Below are 15,972 nucleotides of genomic sequence, written 5' to 3' on the forward strand. Positions count from 1 at the left end.
AGTTCCAGCATGTCGGGCACAGCTGCACTCATGGGTGGCGTCACCTCGTTGAGGGCACGAAAGTCAACTGTCAGTCTCCAGTCACCTGTAGGTTTATGCACAGGCCAGATGGGACTGTTGAAAGGTGAATGAGCTTTCTCGATGACAGCCTGACTCTCCAATTGACGAATCAGATGATGAATGGGCAACAAAGCGTCACGGTTAGTTCTGTACTGCCTATGATGAACAGTTTGAGTTGCAATTGGCACTTCCAGGTCCTCTATGTCATGATGTCCCACAACTGCAGATTCATCTGAAAGTTCAGGTCTAATAGACAATTTCAATTTATAATCCTCAATCTCTACAGATGCTATTCCAAAAGCCCATTTATGACCCTTAGGATCTTTGAAACAACCTTGTCTCAAAAAGTCAATTCCCAAAATGCAAGGCGCATCAGGACCAGTTACAATAGTATGTGTCTTCCACTCTTTACCAGTTAAACTGATCTCAGCCTGTATTTTAGTTAACTCTTGAAATCCACCTGTGATTCCAAAGATAGAAATGGACTCTGTCCCTTTGCAATTAGATGGCAATAAAGTACACTGAGCACCTGTGTCAACTAAAGCCCTGTATTTCCAAACTCTTGAACTGCCAGGCCACCTAATGAATACATTCCAAGAGATTCGGTTCTCTCCACTATCCCTTTCCTCCTCCTGGCTGGAGGCAGGGCACCCCTAATGCTGAACATGGCATGTGGGGTGTACACAATGATTGGTGTTGTTGTGAGAGGAACTGCAACTGTTGGAACAACTGCAGTTGCTCTCGGGACCTGAAGAAGTGACAGCTACTTTCCTGGTATTATTGCCTCTGTTTCTGCCACTCTGCAGATCCTTGACCCTCTTTGAAAGAGCTGAAGTAGGTTTACCATCCCATTTGTTCATGTTCTCACCGTTTGTGTCACACAGAAGTATCCACAGTGACGCACGTGATTACTGCTGTCTAGGTGGAATTTGTCTCCTTCTGGGCTGGAAGTGCCTTGCAGGAGGTGGGCGTCTGTTCCTGACGGCAGAAACATGCACCCATTCAGATGATGCAGGAACAGTATCTTTTACCAGATTGGTAATGTTTTTGAGATCCTCCTTCAGTTCTTTCATGCTCTCCTTAATGCCATCTCTAATACCATCTTTCGTGCCCTTTATTTCAGAAGTCATAGTTTGTATGGCACAGATTAGGGCAGAATGTGACAAGCTGTCCTCTATCTGCCTGAGCTGGTCAGTGAATTCACCAACAGTGAAAGATCTTCCATTATCACTCCTTGCTAGGAACTTGCTGGCCAAGATGTTAGCATAGGATGAAGGAGCAAGCTTAATCAGCTTCTTCATGAGACCTGTTCCCAAAGGAATATCGTCAGGCTCATGAGTACCATGATCTCCATAAAGCACTTCCTTCACAGCAAACTCCTTCAGAATCTTAATTCCCTGCTCAACAGTGTTCCACTTCTTGGCAGCCCATGGGAAATCATCTCGGGAAGGATAACTCATAGCCACAGCCAACAGAAGGCGTGTCCACAAGCTAACTCTACCAAGAGGACTTGCTAGGTATTTGTCCACTCCACTCTCCTTAGTGAGTGGTCCCAGCTGCTTGGCAGACTTGTCTCCTACCTGCAGGGCATTAGCACCAATGCCACGGCATCTCACTAGCCAGTTTAAGATTGGCTCACCTGATTCCCTTGTATATTCCTTCCTAACTTCCCTGACCTCTCTGAGTGGATCCTTGGAGCCCTGGATGTCATCTTCCACCTCCTCTTCCACCTGTTGATCTGGTGGTACCTGGCCTAACACAATCTTCCTTATAGCATTCCTAAACTCATGGGAACCATCCTCTCTCTTGGCAGCTAACCTCACAGCACTCCTCTCACTTGAGTATTGATGTCTCAGCACATCTACAAGGTCTCACAGACTAACTATCTCCTCCTCCTCTTCTCCTTGCTGCTGCTCACCAGAGGTCCCCTCTCTTACATCCTCCTGCGAACCACTCTTTGTCTTAGCTTTTGTCTTAGCAGGTGCCAGAAAAGTCTGAACAGCAACAGACTTGGATGTGTCTGCTGGAGGATTTGAATCATTAGGGGTCTGACTTGGAGGATTTGAATCATTGGGAGTCTGACCTGGAGCATTTGAATCATTAGGGGTCTGACCTGGAGCTTGTGAGTTCAAATCTGCCTTGCTTTTAACAGGAGGATTTTGGTTCTGGTCTGCTGGCTGGGGGTTCGAATTGGCTGAGCTGGTGTCATTAGGATTTGGACTGACTGGGCTAGCGTTACCAGCATTAGTAGTATTATTAGCATTAGTGGGATTATTTGCCTGTCCTCCTGGGATGCCTGCCAACCCTGACGTGTTATCATTGTTGCTAGGAACATTCTGATTTTGGGTACCTGTCTGTACTCCTAGGGCTCCTGCCAAACTCTGTGGATTGTTTTTGTTATCCTTATCATTGTTTATGTTATTGGCGGGAGCATTGGCAGAATTCCCAGAACCTACAGAGGAGGGTGGAGAGGCTGCCTGGGGGGAAGAAGATTGCTGAGAAACTGTTACTGAATTTGGTTTTGAGACAGAATTTTTCCCAGCTCTTACAGAAGCTGGTTTTGAATCCATCATACACTGATGCGATGAGTTTTCCCGATTACATCAGTTACTTCCCATGCATACAACCCGTTTGGTTTTGACAGGTTCACAGGCACAACTCCGATTGAAGGTAAATTTACCATTACTGGTTGTCCCACCTGTAATCTGTGTAGTGATTGTTGAGGGTGTTGAGATTTATCTGGTGGATGGTCAACATTCTCCACTGGTTTGTCAGGACAAAATGCTTTTATTTTAGGACTACCATAATTGCCCCATCGGTTATTTGCTGGGGTACGGAGGCTGGCGAGAGGCGAGATCGGGGTACTGACGACTCGAGACAGCAGCTTCTAGGCATCTGTGCATCAGCACGATTTATTAAGGCAATGCAATGGTTTATATAGCCCCCAGAGAGGGTGTGCACAACCAGCCTGGGGCTGGCCGAAGTGGACAGTACAGATTGGCCCCAAGTTGTGTGTAAGGGAGAGATAGGTTACCTGTGGTAAACAACCTGTGAGTAGCACCCAGGGGGGCTGGCCAGGGTCAGCCCCCTGGGGCTGTGTCCGCCCCAGGGGCCGGCAGATTCCACCCCCTGACAGCTGTGCGTGGGGTGCTCATAGTTTTCAGCCTAGGCCCCTTGGAGCCTGTAAGACCCAAGGACACTTCCCATCACAGGGCCTGATGTTTACATTCCATACCTCGTTGCAGGAGAAAGCTTCCCACAGTTATTCACGATGAAGACTGCATATGGCAAACTTTTATCCCAGTTACCTTTGGATACAATGGCATGTTTTTTAATCAGAGCATTTGTTCTCTCTACAATACCATTAGCTTGAGGATAGTAGGGAGTATGGAATACTCATGTAACTCCCTCACCCTTAGCCCAGTCTTGTACAGATGATGCTGTAAAGTGAGATCCATTATCACTTTGGATGTATTCTGGCATTGGCAAGAAACTAAACCACTGTTTCAAAACCTCAATAGTTTGAGCGCCTGTGGCAGCACTAGTTGCTGTAGCCATGACTAATCCTGAAACCACTTCCACCCCCACCAGTATGTATTTCTTCCCATGTGAGGGTTTAAAGGGTCCCACATAGTCAACTTGCCATGTGCTCCATAATTTTTTGTCTCCTCTGATGTGTTGTGCTGGTGCTAGGTTGGGGTGATTGGCTTTGAGCCTAATTTTACACTGTGGACAAGATGAAATGATTTCCTCACAGGTAGTCATAGAAATTGGCCATCCTCTGGATCTACATTCGTAGTAGAGGTCTGCCTTTCCTGAATGGCCTCTTTTAATGTGTAGCCATTCAGCTAATCTCCACCACTCATCTTTCTCATCATCGACTATGTTTATTTTTGCCAGGTAATCTGCCTGATCATTCCAGGTTGCAGCTGGAGTTTGCTGTTTGGAATGCCCTTTAACCCAACCAACATTAAGGGATCTGGATCGGCCTATCTCTAATAGCCTTTTCCAGTCATCAGCCCTCCAAACTTCCACATTCGAAACCTTCCACTGATTCGCTTCCCACTGGCAAATCCACTCAGTGGCGCCTTTGAACGTGGAGTAGGAATCGGTGTAAATGGTTGTTGCTCCATGCTCTGCTGCTAGCATGAGAGCATGCAGTTCCCCTACCTGTGCACTGCCATCACCCTCTTCAGTGATGGCTTGGCCTGTAGCAATCTCCAAGGCAGCGGCTTTGTAACGCCACTTTGACCCCACCCTCCGAGAGGATGCATCTGTGAACCACACTCCCGACTTATCTGAGTCTGCGGTTATTTCTGGGGCCACCTGAATAGGAGAAGGCTTATATGGCTGACCAAGTAGTGCCTTGTCAGGGTTGATGGGCTGTTGGATACCTCTGTAGGTCCCTCTCTCAGTGGCATTAGCTGTGAGATTCCCTCTAGGTAGGTATACCACTTTCTTACAGTGGCCTTTTGGGCAATTCCTTCTGGTGGAGGAGATCCTTTAAGGATTTTAGCAGTGAAAACGGGCCTTGCACTACAATGTCTTGTGTAGTGCGAAGCTTTTCTGCCTCTTTGACAGCCCGAGTTAGGGAAAGGAGTCCCTTTTCCCATTCCGAGTACCGTGTCTTGGTCTCTTTGAATGCTGTTGAGGAAAACAAAAGAGCTCTACTAGGACCATTAGGTCCTCTCTGAAAAATTCCACAGTATGAGGCATGCTCGGAAAAACCCCATTCAGCCCTCAGGGCATCTTTTGGGTGCAAAGGCCCCAACTTCTGATATGCCTTCAGTTCATCTTTGAAAACTCTCAGGCTCTCAGAATGTCGTGGAGTCCAATCCCAAACCTTGTGCTTCTTAAGCAAATCATACAGAGGATGAGCAATTACGGAGAAACCTGGGATGTGTTTCCTCCAGTAACCCAAGGTACCCAACAATTGTTGCAGCTGCTTTCTGTTCTGGGGTATCTGGTCCTTTACAATTTCTTGAAGGGTGTCCTCTGGCACAGACACTGCACCTGCTACCCACCAGGATCCCAGGAATTTAACTTCCTGGTTTGGACCTTGGCACTTTTCCTTTGGAATGGTTAGTCCTTTATCAGTTAACAGTTTTCAAATGTTCTCAGCTACTGTAGCAACTTGTTCTTTGTCCTTCCCTCCCACCAAGATGTCATCAATGTAATGATACACCTTAACATCTTTAGGAAGCTGAACAGTGTCAAGTAAAGCTGCAAGCGTGTTATGTGCAATAGTTGCACTGTGTTTGTACCCTTGTGGGAGACTGTTGAATGTGTATTGAATACCTTGCCAAGTAAATGCAAACTGCGGTTTGTCCTCTTCTCTTAGTGGTACCATGAAAAACATGTCCTTCATGTCCAAAGTTGCCATCCAGGTGTGAGAGGCTGCTTGGATCGCTGTCACTGTGGATGAGAGACTTGGAACTGCTGCAGTAAGAGGAAGAGTGTTACTATTAAGTTTCCGGAAATTGATCGTTAATCTCCACCTGCCGTCTGGTTTGCGGACTGGCCAGACGGGTGAATTGTAAGGAGAATGAGTTCTGGTGACGATCTTTCTCTTCTCAAGATCAGCTATCACTTCAGTGATACCTTGCTTAGCTGCTGCTGGCAATGGATACTGTGCAACACAAGTAATGTGTGATTTTGGCAAAGGGGGAGCGGTTTGTAGCCAAGAAACACGAGCATATGCTGATTTTCCCCTCTTATTCCTCACCTCATAAGCACCAAAGCTCCATAATGTTCCATCTGGAAGATGCCACCTTCTACCTGCTAAAACATCAAATCCAAGAATATTATGTTGACAAGCACATAATGCTACCTCTACTAGGGTACTTCTCTTCTCCCCGGGTAACCATAGTCTTGTTTTAGCCAAGTGGCATATGTCAGGTTGTCCTGTTACACCTGTTATTTTTATCTTCTTACTAGATGGCAGAATTCTGAGGCGTTTTGCCAGTTGTTCATTCAACACAGTAATTTGTGCACCTGTATCTATTAGGTACTTAACAGCAGTTCTGTCTGGTCCTGTTGGGATCATAATGAAGGGTTCAGGTTTTTCAGACCACTGACAAGCAGAAACAAAGCGATGAGTGAGGCCTGAGACATTCATCGCTACTCCTAGTTTTTTGACTTGCCTTTAGCCCCTTGCTGATCAGACTGACCTGACTTATTGGGAGAGGTGGTTCTTGAACCCCTCTTATGGTCCTTTCCTGCCTTATCTCCATCATGGCCTTTCAGTGCCTGTTCTAATAACTTTTTCATCTCAGACATGGTTTTACTCACGGCATTGAGTTCAGCCTTCATGGGCTCTACCCGGCTGGGATTTCCTTTGATTAAATCACGAGCCTTCACTCCATATTTATGCTCCTTTAGGTAGACACCTTGCCCATAGTAGGGACTTTGCCCCCAGAATATTCCTGAACTAGAGCGACGGTTAGTCTCAGGGCTTCCCCTGGGGCTTGACCGTGGACTCGTTCGTGGGCTCCCCTTCAGGCTTTCAGGTCTACCAGATACTTTGACGTGCCTCTCTTCTTGCTTCTTCCCATGCGAGGCAATTGGAGGCTTGCTCTTGCTGTCAAATGTCTTCTTCTTAGGGAAGGAAGGCTGTAAAGGCGTACTATCAGAATAACCTAAAGTTTGCCCTTTTGCAACTAATTCCTCTAGGAGTTCCCCCCACGTAGTGTGGTGTAATGAGCTACCTCCTGTCTGAATACTCTCTTGCAATTCTTTCTCAATACTCTCCCTTCTGGCCTCACATACACCCCTTAGAATTCCTGGTAAACCTTTCACCAAAGGGTGAAGCCTGTTTGGTTCAATTGGGGCATCCATAGGATTCGGGTTAATTCCATGCTGGTCCATGGCCTGCACACATGCCAGCTTTGTGATTACCTCAATTAAATCATCACGATCTGAAACACAAAATTCAGTTAATTCATCTCTATCTGAAGAACGATAAGAACCAGCCCAATAAAGGATTCTAGAACTTAATGTGAGATCTCCCTCGGGACCATTCCCAAGAGACATTTCAGGTCCCCAAGCGGTTCCTTGTACCTCTTCGAGGGATACAATTACAGAATCCGCCCCACTCACCACAATTCTATAAACATAATCAGTTATAGTCTCGTTAGGCAATCGGGAATACTTTTCCCTTAACTCACGCTTCCGCTGTGCAGAGTATGGTCGAGTTTTCGTAGTTGTGGTGCGCTTTCCCCGTTTTCCTAGAACGGTTTCTTTTTTGTAAGCAGGATTTACGGAGGCTCTCTTCGGACTTCCGTGTATCTCCTCCGTTTCCGTGTCGCTGCTCGTCGACGTGTTTCCGGGCGACAACTTAGGGTGGTGCTGCGCAGGCGCGGGACCTTTCTCTTTCCGGTGAGATCGCGCAGACGCAGGACCTTTGGGCGGAGACTTGGGGCGTGGCGGCGCAGACGCGCTGTCCCTGTTGCTCCGCAATGGCGGCTTGGGGCGTGGCTGCTGAGAAGATGGCGCTGGCTCAGAAGATGCCGGCTGTGGTGCCGGCTGGGCTGCTGAGCCGGGATGGGCACCGGGATCGGCTGCACGGGCGGCTGCGGGATCGAAACGGGCTGCAATGGAACCTGCTGAGGCAAAATCGGCTGAAAAGACAGAGCTGATTGCGGCTGCCCCGTCGGCAAAACCTGCGGCTGAAGCGGCGCTGGCACGGGCTGCGGCTGAGAAGACGGCAGCACCGCCGGAGCCGGGGCCGGAGCCGCCGGTTGCAAAGCCGGCTGCGGCGGCGGCTGAGGCTGGAGCAGTAATGCTGGTTGCGGCTGAGAAGGCAGAATAGTTACTTGAGGAGAGAGCGGCGGCGGCGGCTGCGGCGTCCGCCGGATTGAGGTACGCGGCAAAGGGACGGGTGCAGGCCGTACCGAGAGCTGCCGCGGCTGCGGCGCCGTGAATAAAGTCTCTAAATCATGCAGTCCGGAGGCCGGCGTCTTGGCACGAGATGGCGGCGCCTCTGCGCTTGGCAAAGACTGGCTGCGACGCTCGTATCGGAGCAAAAACCGACGAGCCGGGGCGGTTCGCCGTTTCTTTTCGTGAAACGCCTGGAGAAACTTCTCCTCCAGCCTTTCTTCTAACTCCCGAAGTCGGTCATCGATCACCGCGGGTACGTTCACGCGACTAATCTCGCTAACCAATCTGCTGCTCTCAGCTCCTCAACCTGTTGCCTTGTCCTCTCACTTGCCTGCTCCCAGCACTTTCGCTGTTTATCAAAACAATCAACTTGTTTCTTCAACTCGTCTCTCTCGTCTCTCGCCTGCCTTAATTCATATTCAAATCCATCTAATTCGTCTTGAGCTCGGATTAAGCCTACCCCGCCAACATGAGGAAACTCTCCTTATCTGCTCCATCCACATCTTTAAAAGCCTTATATAGCATAATAACCATATCTACTGACTTATCGGTGACCTGCTCCATAGTATCATTAGCAAGCGTGTCCATAACCTTTCGTATATGGGCAGTCTCGAAAACAGATGTCAGCTTATAAAATGGATCATTCGCTACCGACGCTTGTAAACCCTCTGCCTCCGCGGCTTCCGCTGTAACAGACTCAGCCTCTGTTTCAGCTGTTGCAGCCTGCGGCGGCGGCTGCTCCATTATGATATTTCTGTCGTTACTCTGCTTTTACATATCACATCCTCGTCGCCAATTTGTTGTGGAAAGTAGTTCTCAGGAAAATTGTGGGGAAAACACGCAAGGCTAACTTGTAAGGATCAAGTGATTTATTGCTCAGACACGGAGATTCCCCTCCCGGAACTAAATTACCCATGTGAATTCTTTTGATATGAGGTTGCAGAGTACCATTTCAGAAAATGGCAATAAAGAGAGTCTGTGGTTTTGAGAGTTTTTGAGTCTTAGAAGTTGTTCAGTCTTTAGGTAAAAGAGTCCGTTGCTTTACTCACTGTTAGGCAATTCAGTTCAGCTGGATTCGAAGTTTTGGGCAGTGTCCCTTCCTTTGTCAGGATCGGGCCCAAGCGGGCAGTTCGTCCGCTGCGGCCTTTGTATTCGGGCAGGCCGATCTGGAGCAGGAGCGAGGCAGGCAGGCTAGCGAGCGAGCAGGTACCCCGATCCTGGCCGGCACGCCATTTTATAATGTTCAAAAGAGGTGTAACCCACCGGTTCAGGCTAATTTTACGTTATTCTTACAGATTGGTTCAAAGTTATAATCAACCTGCATAATTGGACAATTTTTACCAAAACAATTTCTAAGACCACCCCGTGTTCGGCTCAACGCCTGGTGGTGGGCGTGCATGAGAACCAAGGCCGACAGTTGGAAAACAGTGGCCAATGTTTACCTTTTATCTTCACTAGGGAGGCATTTCCCATGGGACTGGAAGATTGTTTTGGTTTTACGATGCTTTTGGCATTATAATGTGAGGCACTGTAACTTTCACAATATGGAGGCCTGCTAGGGGCTTCTGCTACTCTCCATGACACAAACCCGTGTAAGTTTTCCTCTCCTGATGGGAATCTGCAGGCAGTGGAAACACAGGCGGTTCTGGCTAAGCCAGTGGCCTCCCCTGAACCCGTAGATCCAGGCAGCGTTTCAAAGATGGCGCCACGCGGAAGCAGCGCCATCCACCATGGCGGGCTGATCGCTGTGGTGGCCACCCTCTTGCTGAGTGCAGCCACTCCCTATTCAGGGGATGAGCTGGTGACTTTTGAAGAAACAGCCGTGCTTTGGTACCCTTCTTGTCCCAGCACAGGCAGCGTGTATGGGCAGGTGAAACTGTAGATGGCAAGACTGCATTTGGAGTGTGTCCTGCTGGGGAAGATGCGGAGAGCTGCGATGGGGATTCCCATCCCCTGCTGCGACTCAGTCTTAACTTTACTGTGGCGGAACTGGCGGTACTGAGCATGGGAGGGGGAGGGGGTTTGCCCCGCTTCCCGAGCACACTGGCTGGTTCTGCACAGAGTAGCCAGCCAGGACTAGTGGCAGCGGCAGCTCTAGTGCCGAGCTCAAGCGGCAGGGCAAGCTGCAAGGGTGCCCTGACGGTAGTGCCTCCTCTGGCCGGTGAGGCAGTGGAGAGGATGGATGCTCCTGGTCAGGCAGTGGTTGCAGTGAATGGCATTCATCCTGTAGAGGATCTCTTCCCTGTTCTACCACCTGCTCCTCGTCCACCACCAGAACCTCCTCCTTCTCAGTTGTCTGTTGAGAAGGTGGAGGGAGAGGTGCTGGGAAAGGTTAAATAAGTTTGAAGTAGACTGAGGAAGGAAAAGGGCACAGACTGGTGGTGTGGGGGTTCACTTCTGAGTGTGCAGCTAGAGCGGAGGAACTGCAGGACAAACCCTCAGGGGTGGTGGATGGCCTGGTACAAGAGACAAGTAGAAGCATGGGACTCTTGTAGATACTGGAACTCATCTGTGACAGAGAGATGGAATTCATCTGTGATGAAGGGATCTTCACTCCTGTATGTGTGAGAAGCAAACTGGAGCAGCAGCTTGAAGAATGGAAGTGAACTGGACTTAGTTGCCCCATTTGACTGCTCAGGGATGGAGACACGCCATTTGAGATGACTGTGGACTGAGCCAGATTGTACCAAAAAGGACTCTCAGAGAATCTGCAATGAGTAATTGAGACTTTGCAGTGGGTGGTTGCTTGGATGCACAGACTGCAAAGATTTGAGTGAGAATGGACTGGGACTGTCCATTATTTGATGTTGAGTGCTGCTGAGCACAATGCAGATGGGAATAGAGTTCCTTTGTTTGTGAAAAGAATTTGTTGGGAGAATTATATGGGTGTTTTCTGCCTTTGGGTGGGGATACAACCTGTCCAAGGGGTGGTTATTTCCTGGTGGGGGAAGTCCAGGACATGTATGCTGGGCAATGCAGGAGGGTGGCGAGATCAAGTGTGTTCTGCAAAGGAGCTTTGATTTGGACTGAGACAGTTTGAGTTTAAAGTATGTACAAGTTGTTACTGAGTTTTTTTTCAGATAGTGGATGTCATCTGAGAAGTCCATTCGATGAGAAGAGTTGTGTCCAGGATCTGAGCGACAGGTGGGTTTGAAGAAAAGCACCAGAACGATGCAGGATTTGGATGGCACTGTTCACTATATAGACAATTTGTTTCTAGTTGGATGAGTAGTGTGATGAGCAGGAATGATGGGATTGAATATAAGGGTGGAATGTCCCAGGTTGAGGCTATAGGGTTAAAAAAAAAATTCTGAGGACTGGAAGATTGTTATTCAATCCCATAATTCTGCTATCTCTTTATAGGCTCACAACAAGGTCAGTTCGTGCTCCTTTCCTCCTCCTCCTGCCCTGTGTGTGTGGTGGTGTTGTGGAGACAGGGAATTAATGTGGCCGAGTAAGGAATTTTTATAAAAATAGTTATTTTATTTTTCAGTTTAATCTCTGTCGTCTCTCTTTAAAAAAAATATGACAACTGCCTCTGTAATTCTTTATTTCCTTCTGCCGTAGAGAAGAAAGGGCTTGGGCCCATCTACTGGGCAAACAGCATATTGACCCCAAGCGGTATTTGCCATGGGGAAAACTCCTCTCTCTTGTTTTTAGTTTGAATGTATGCTAGTTATTAATAGTTACGGTTTGATATTATTCCTAGAATGTCTTCCGTAACCATGTAGATCCTAAATAATATTACAATTCAGTGGTTGGGGGTGGCAAGAGTTCAGAATATCCAAGTTAATAAATTATATGTTTTTTATAAAATATAATCTCGCATTAATTAATTTTCCCCCTCCGTCATAATTGGCATAAGCGGCAGAATACCCCTCTGCAACAGAGGAGACAAACTGCTGTTTTCTGAGCTTTTGAATCACCTACATCTGAGATAGCCGGAATGAAGTGTGAACTGAAACTGTGATATTCATTAGTGTAAATATTGTTTTAGATTAGCAGAGTAAGAATAAGAATGGAACTATAGATAAGACAGTCGCTCTCTGTCTGGGCTTTGGGCTGCGTCTCTGTCTCTAATTCTAACCTGCCGTCTGTGTGACTAAATCCACCTGCTTCCTAACCCCCTGGGCCGACCTTGCAATCTTCCTTGGGCATAAGGCAAGATCAGGAGTAAGGGAGAGTGGTGGTAGAAAGGAGGAAGGGTGGTTGAAAATCCTCCTGGGGACTCAGGTTTCTGGGAGGGGAGTTCTGTTTCTGTATTACCTTTTAACTTGTGTATTTCTGTATATAACTGTACATATTGTAAATATTTGCTTGTACATTGTGCTAAGCTGTAAATATAAAGCTTCATTCAATTTCCAGAACTGCTGAGTCTAGTCTGGGTCATTTCCAAAGCAGGGGGCGGGGGGCAGGTAACAACCAAACCATCACATCAGGATCATTTGTGAAGCATTTTCCATAGAATTATTCATTAGTGTTATCCATACTTCTCAGTATCTGTGCAACAAATACAATATCATTGAAAAAAAAAAAAGGTATGGCAGCTAATTTAAAAGTCATAGAGTCAACCAGGTTGGAAGAGACATCAAAGATCATCCAGTCCAACCTATCACACAGCCCTGTCCGATCAGCTAGACCATGGCACTAAGTGCTTCATCCAGTCTTTTTTTAAACACCTCCAGGAATGGAGATTCCACCACCTCCCTGGGCAGCCCATTCCAATGCCAATCAATATCTCTGTGAAGAACTTCCTCCTAACATCCAGCCCACACCTCCCCTGCCACAACATGACACTGTGTCTCCTCATTCTGTTGCTGGTTGCCTGGGAGAAGAGACTGACCCCCACCTAGCTACAGACTTCCTTCAGGTAGTTGTAAACGGCAATGAGGTCACCCCTGAGTCTCCTCTTCTCCAGGCTAAACACTCCCAGCTCCCTCAGCCTCTCCTCATAGAGTTTGTGTTCCAAGCCCCTCACCAGCTTTGTTGCCCTTCTCTGGACACGTTCCAGTACCTCAACATCTCTCTTGAATTGAGGGGCCCAAAACTGGACACAGTACTCAAGGTGTGGCCTGACCAGTGTTGAGTACAGGGGAAGAATAACCTCCCTTGTCCTACTGGCCACACTGTTCCTGATACAATCCAGGATGCTGGCTCATGTTCAGCAACTATCTACCACTACCCCCAGGTCTGTTTCTTCCTGGCTGCTCTCCAGCCACTCTGTCCCCAGCCTGTAGCGCTGCTTGGGGTTGTTGTGGCCAAAGTGCAGAATCCTGCACTCGACCTTGTTAAATCTCATCCCATTGGCCTCTGCCCACCCATCCATTCTGGCGAGGTCCCTCTGCAGGGCTCTCCTACCCTCCAACAGATCAACACCTGCTCCTAGCTTGGTGTCATCTGCAAACTTACTGATGCTGGATTCAATCCCCTTGTCCAGATCATCAATAAAGATGTTGAATAGGACTGGGCCCAGCACTGATCCTTGGGGAACTCCACTAGTGACTGGCTGCCAACTGGATGTGGCACCATTCACCACCACTCTCTGGGTCTGGCCCTACAGCCAGTTCTTGACCCATATCGGAGTGAATCCATCCAAGCCACGAGCTGCCAGTTTGGCTTGGAGCTTGTTGTGGCAGACGGTGTCAAAGGCTTTGCTGAAGTCCAGGTAGACTACATCCACAGCCTTCCCCACATTCACCAAGTGGGTAACCTGATCATAAAAAGAAATCAGGTTGGTCAGGCAGGACCTGTCCTTAAAAAGGTGATACAGAAACACAGCACTCCTCCGAGAAACCTGAGTCCCCAGGAGGGGCTCCCAACCGCCCTTCCACCTTCCTCCCACTCCTCTACCTTCCCCAAGACCTTGCCTTATGCTCAAGGTAGTTCAGAGGGTCAGCCAGAGGTGTACAAACCAGATGGTTAAGCCCCAGAGAGAGAGTGAGTCTGTTATCAATATTTATGTTCTTGTTCTTATACATCTCAGCAAGCCTATGAGTGAAGCAGACATCACCATTGTTTCCTTTTCACAGCCTGTAATCTAGTTCTTCTCACCTGTATAGGGTTAACACTCCTGGGGGAGTGACCCTGAACCTGACCCTAGGGGTCTTGGCCCCTCCCCAGGGGTGGGCCACACTCCAGGTGATGGTTAGCCCACTCCCCCCACTTCCTGCGGTATAAAAGAGGAGCACTTCCTGCTCCTCATTCTCTCTTTTCCTGCGTTCACTCATGACCACGCACCCATACTGCATACCAGCACACCACGTGGCAGCCACGAGGCAGAGACACCATCACACTACTCGGGTTGTATCCATCCCTGTTTTGTATTTTGCTGTTTTCCCTTCCTTATCCTTTGTAAACTCCCCTACCTCCAATACCCTTTTCTAAGTTATTGTTAAACTTTTCCTTTTAACTTCCAAATCGAGTGAGATTGATTTATTTGGGTGTCCCTACCTTTATCTCTCTCCCTGTCTTTTGGGGAAAGGAGGGGGAAGAGGGGAGGGCACTCTATAAATTCTATAAATTGTCATTGGGTCTACCAAATTTATAAGAGTCTCTGGGAACCTGCATTTGAACCCAAGACATCACCAAAACATTCTAGCTAGGCTCACACTTGCACAATCCACCTGTGCTAGTTTGAAGCAGAGTAGAATGTTTTGGTGAGAAGAACTAGATTACAGGCTGTGAAAGGAAAACAACGGTGATGTCTACTTCCCTCAGAGTCTTGCTGAACAAGAAATGAAAACATTAGATAACACTCTCGCCATTTTCTCTCACTCTGGCTTGCGCTGCTGGCTGAGCTACATCTTACTCCCTAACCTCACCTTCCGTTTGGCCTAACCAACTTTGCTTCCTAACCTCTTGGCCGAACCTCTATTCTTCCTTAGGACTGGGGTAAGGTTGAGAGGGGCTGGGGGAAGGTGCAGGGGTGGTTGAGAGCCCCTCCTGGGGACTCAGGTTTCTGGGAGGGGAGTTGTGTTTCTGTATTACCTTTTACCTTGCATATTTCTGTATATAACTGTATATACTGTAAATATCTGCTTGTATTTTGTGCTATCTGTAAATAAATAGCTTCATTCATAGTTCCAGAGCCGTCAGTTTGAGTGATTGTTAATTAACTCTGGGAATCAGAATGAAGCTAACAAAGCAGTTATTTTACTTAGTGGGGGCTAATGTGTGGCCTGTTTTCTGTTTTCTTGTGTATAATTGGATCAAAGCCCACATTGGTTATTTCTTGCTTACTACAATTTTTAAGAAGGTCATAGAATCATAGGAAACGGGAACGAGCCTTCCTGGGCCCTTATTGGGTTGAGGTGGCTCCCTGGGCTCCGGAAGAAGTCTTGGGGTGCCGCAGCCAGGAGGGCCGGCCTGTAAGTTGGGTGCGGGCCGGATCCCGTGGCTCCGTAGGTGTTTTTGGGAGTGCCGAGGCGAGAGCGGCAGCCCTGTAAGTAGGGCTGTGTGTCGCGGTGCCCGGCGGGAGGTTGGAGGGAACCCCCCTGTAATCAGGGTGGGTACGTCTGGCCCCAGGCTTTCAGAGGCATGTGGCTCCAGGTTTGTTTGGCTTAAGGTGTGCACCCCGGCCCCTTGCTTGGGGCTGGGGCCTCCCCCGGTGACCCAGCCTCTGGCTGTGAAACCCGACTGCCTGGTGCTGAGTCTCTTTCCTGTAGCTGCAGGGCTAGGCCAAGCTCTTGACTCCCTGGGCGTTGACCAACCGTAAGCGGGCCTGGGTCGAAGTGCCTTTGCGCTCAGCTGGTAGCCTGTGTGGGGTGCCTGCCCCCGTAGCGGGGTGTGGCTCTAGATGCCCCTGAAATGGGGAGAAGGAGCCTCTGGGACCAGGGCTGCCCTGTAGGTCAGGGCCCGCTCAGTGCCCTGGCATCCTAGGCGCTCTTTGGTGCCAGCAGCGACTGCAGCCCGCTGTAAGCAGGATCGTGCAGCCTCTGCGGCCGCTGCTTTGCATGCCCAGCTGGATATGTCCAGGTTTCTCAGTGGCTTCTCAGTGAGGTAGTTGACTTGCAGTCCTTGACCTTTGTGGGAAGC

The 15,972-nt window shown here is 48.6% G+C and overlaps 2 protein-coding genes across 2 annotated transcripts; both read right to left on the bottom strand.

The window, feature by feature from the left end:
* Positions 1–2,945: 2,945 nt before the first annotated feature.
* LOC135173781 (uncharacterized) lies at positions 2,946–7,741 on the bottom strand. Its single transcript, XM_064140927.1, has 2 exons — positions 5,786–7,741; positions 2,946–5,499 (listed from the first exon to the last, which is right to left on the bottom strand). Exon 1 carries the CDS (start codon positions 7,090–7,092, stop codon positions 6,187–6,189), a length of 906 nt encoding a protein of 301 aa, XP_063996997.1. The 5' UTR covers positions 7,093–7,741; the 3' UTR covers positions 2,946–5,499; positions 5,786–6,186.
* On the bottom strand, positions 2,946–8,682 carry LOC135173782 (uncharacterized). The gene is made up of 4 exons (XM_064140928.1): positions 8,399–8,682; positions 7,925–8,205; positions 7,227–7,829; positions 2,946–5,841 (listed from the first exon to the last, which is right to left on the bottom strand). The coding sequence occupies exons 1-4, from the start codon at positions 8,680–8,682 to the stop codon at positions 5,168–5,170; spliced, it is 1,842 nt and encodes a 613-aa protein (XP_063996998.1). The 3' UTR covers positions 2,946–5,167.
* Positions 8,683–15,972: the final 7,290 nt, after the last annotated feature.

Source organism: Pogoniulus pusillus (genome assembly GCF_015220805.1).
Source record: "Pogoniulus pusillus isolate bPogPus1 chromosome W unlocalized genomic scaffold, bPogPus1.pri SUPER_W_unloc_1, whole genome shotgun sequence".
Lineage (NCBI taxonomy): Eukaryota > Metazoa > Chordata > Aves > Piciformes > Lybiidae > Pogoniulus > Pogoniulus pusillus.

Excerpts from the sequence above, each read along its gene's own strand:
- LOC135173781 (XM_064140927.1), bottom strand. The coding sequence starts at position 7,092 with ATGTCTCTTGGGAATGGTCCCGAGGGAGATCTCACATTAAGTTCTAGA.
- LOC135173782 (XM_064140928.1), bottom strand. The coding sequence starts at position 8,682 with ATGGAGCAGCCGCCGCCGCAGGCTGCAACAGCTGAAACAGAGGCTGAG. Across the intron at positions 7,830-7,924 it reads TGCACCCGTCCCTTTGCCGC|CCTCAGCCGCCGCCGCAGCC; the intron begins GTACCTCAATCC and ends TTACTGCTCCAG. Across the intron at positions 5,842-7,226 it reads ATACTCTGCACAGCGGAAGC|CAGGTAGAAGGTGGCATCTT; the intron begins GTGAGTTAAGGG and ends TTGATGTTTTAG.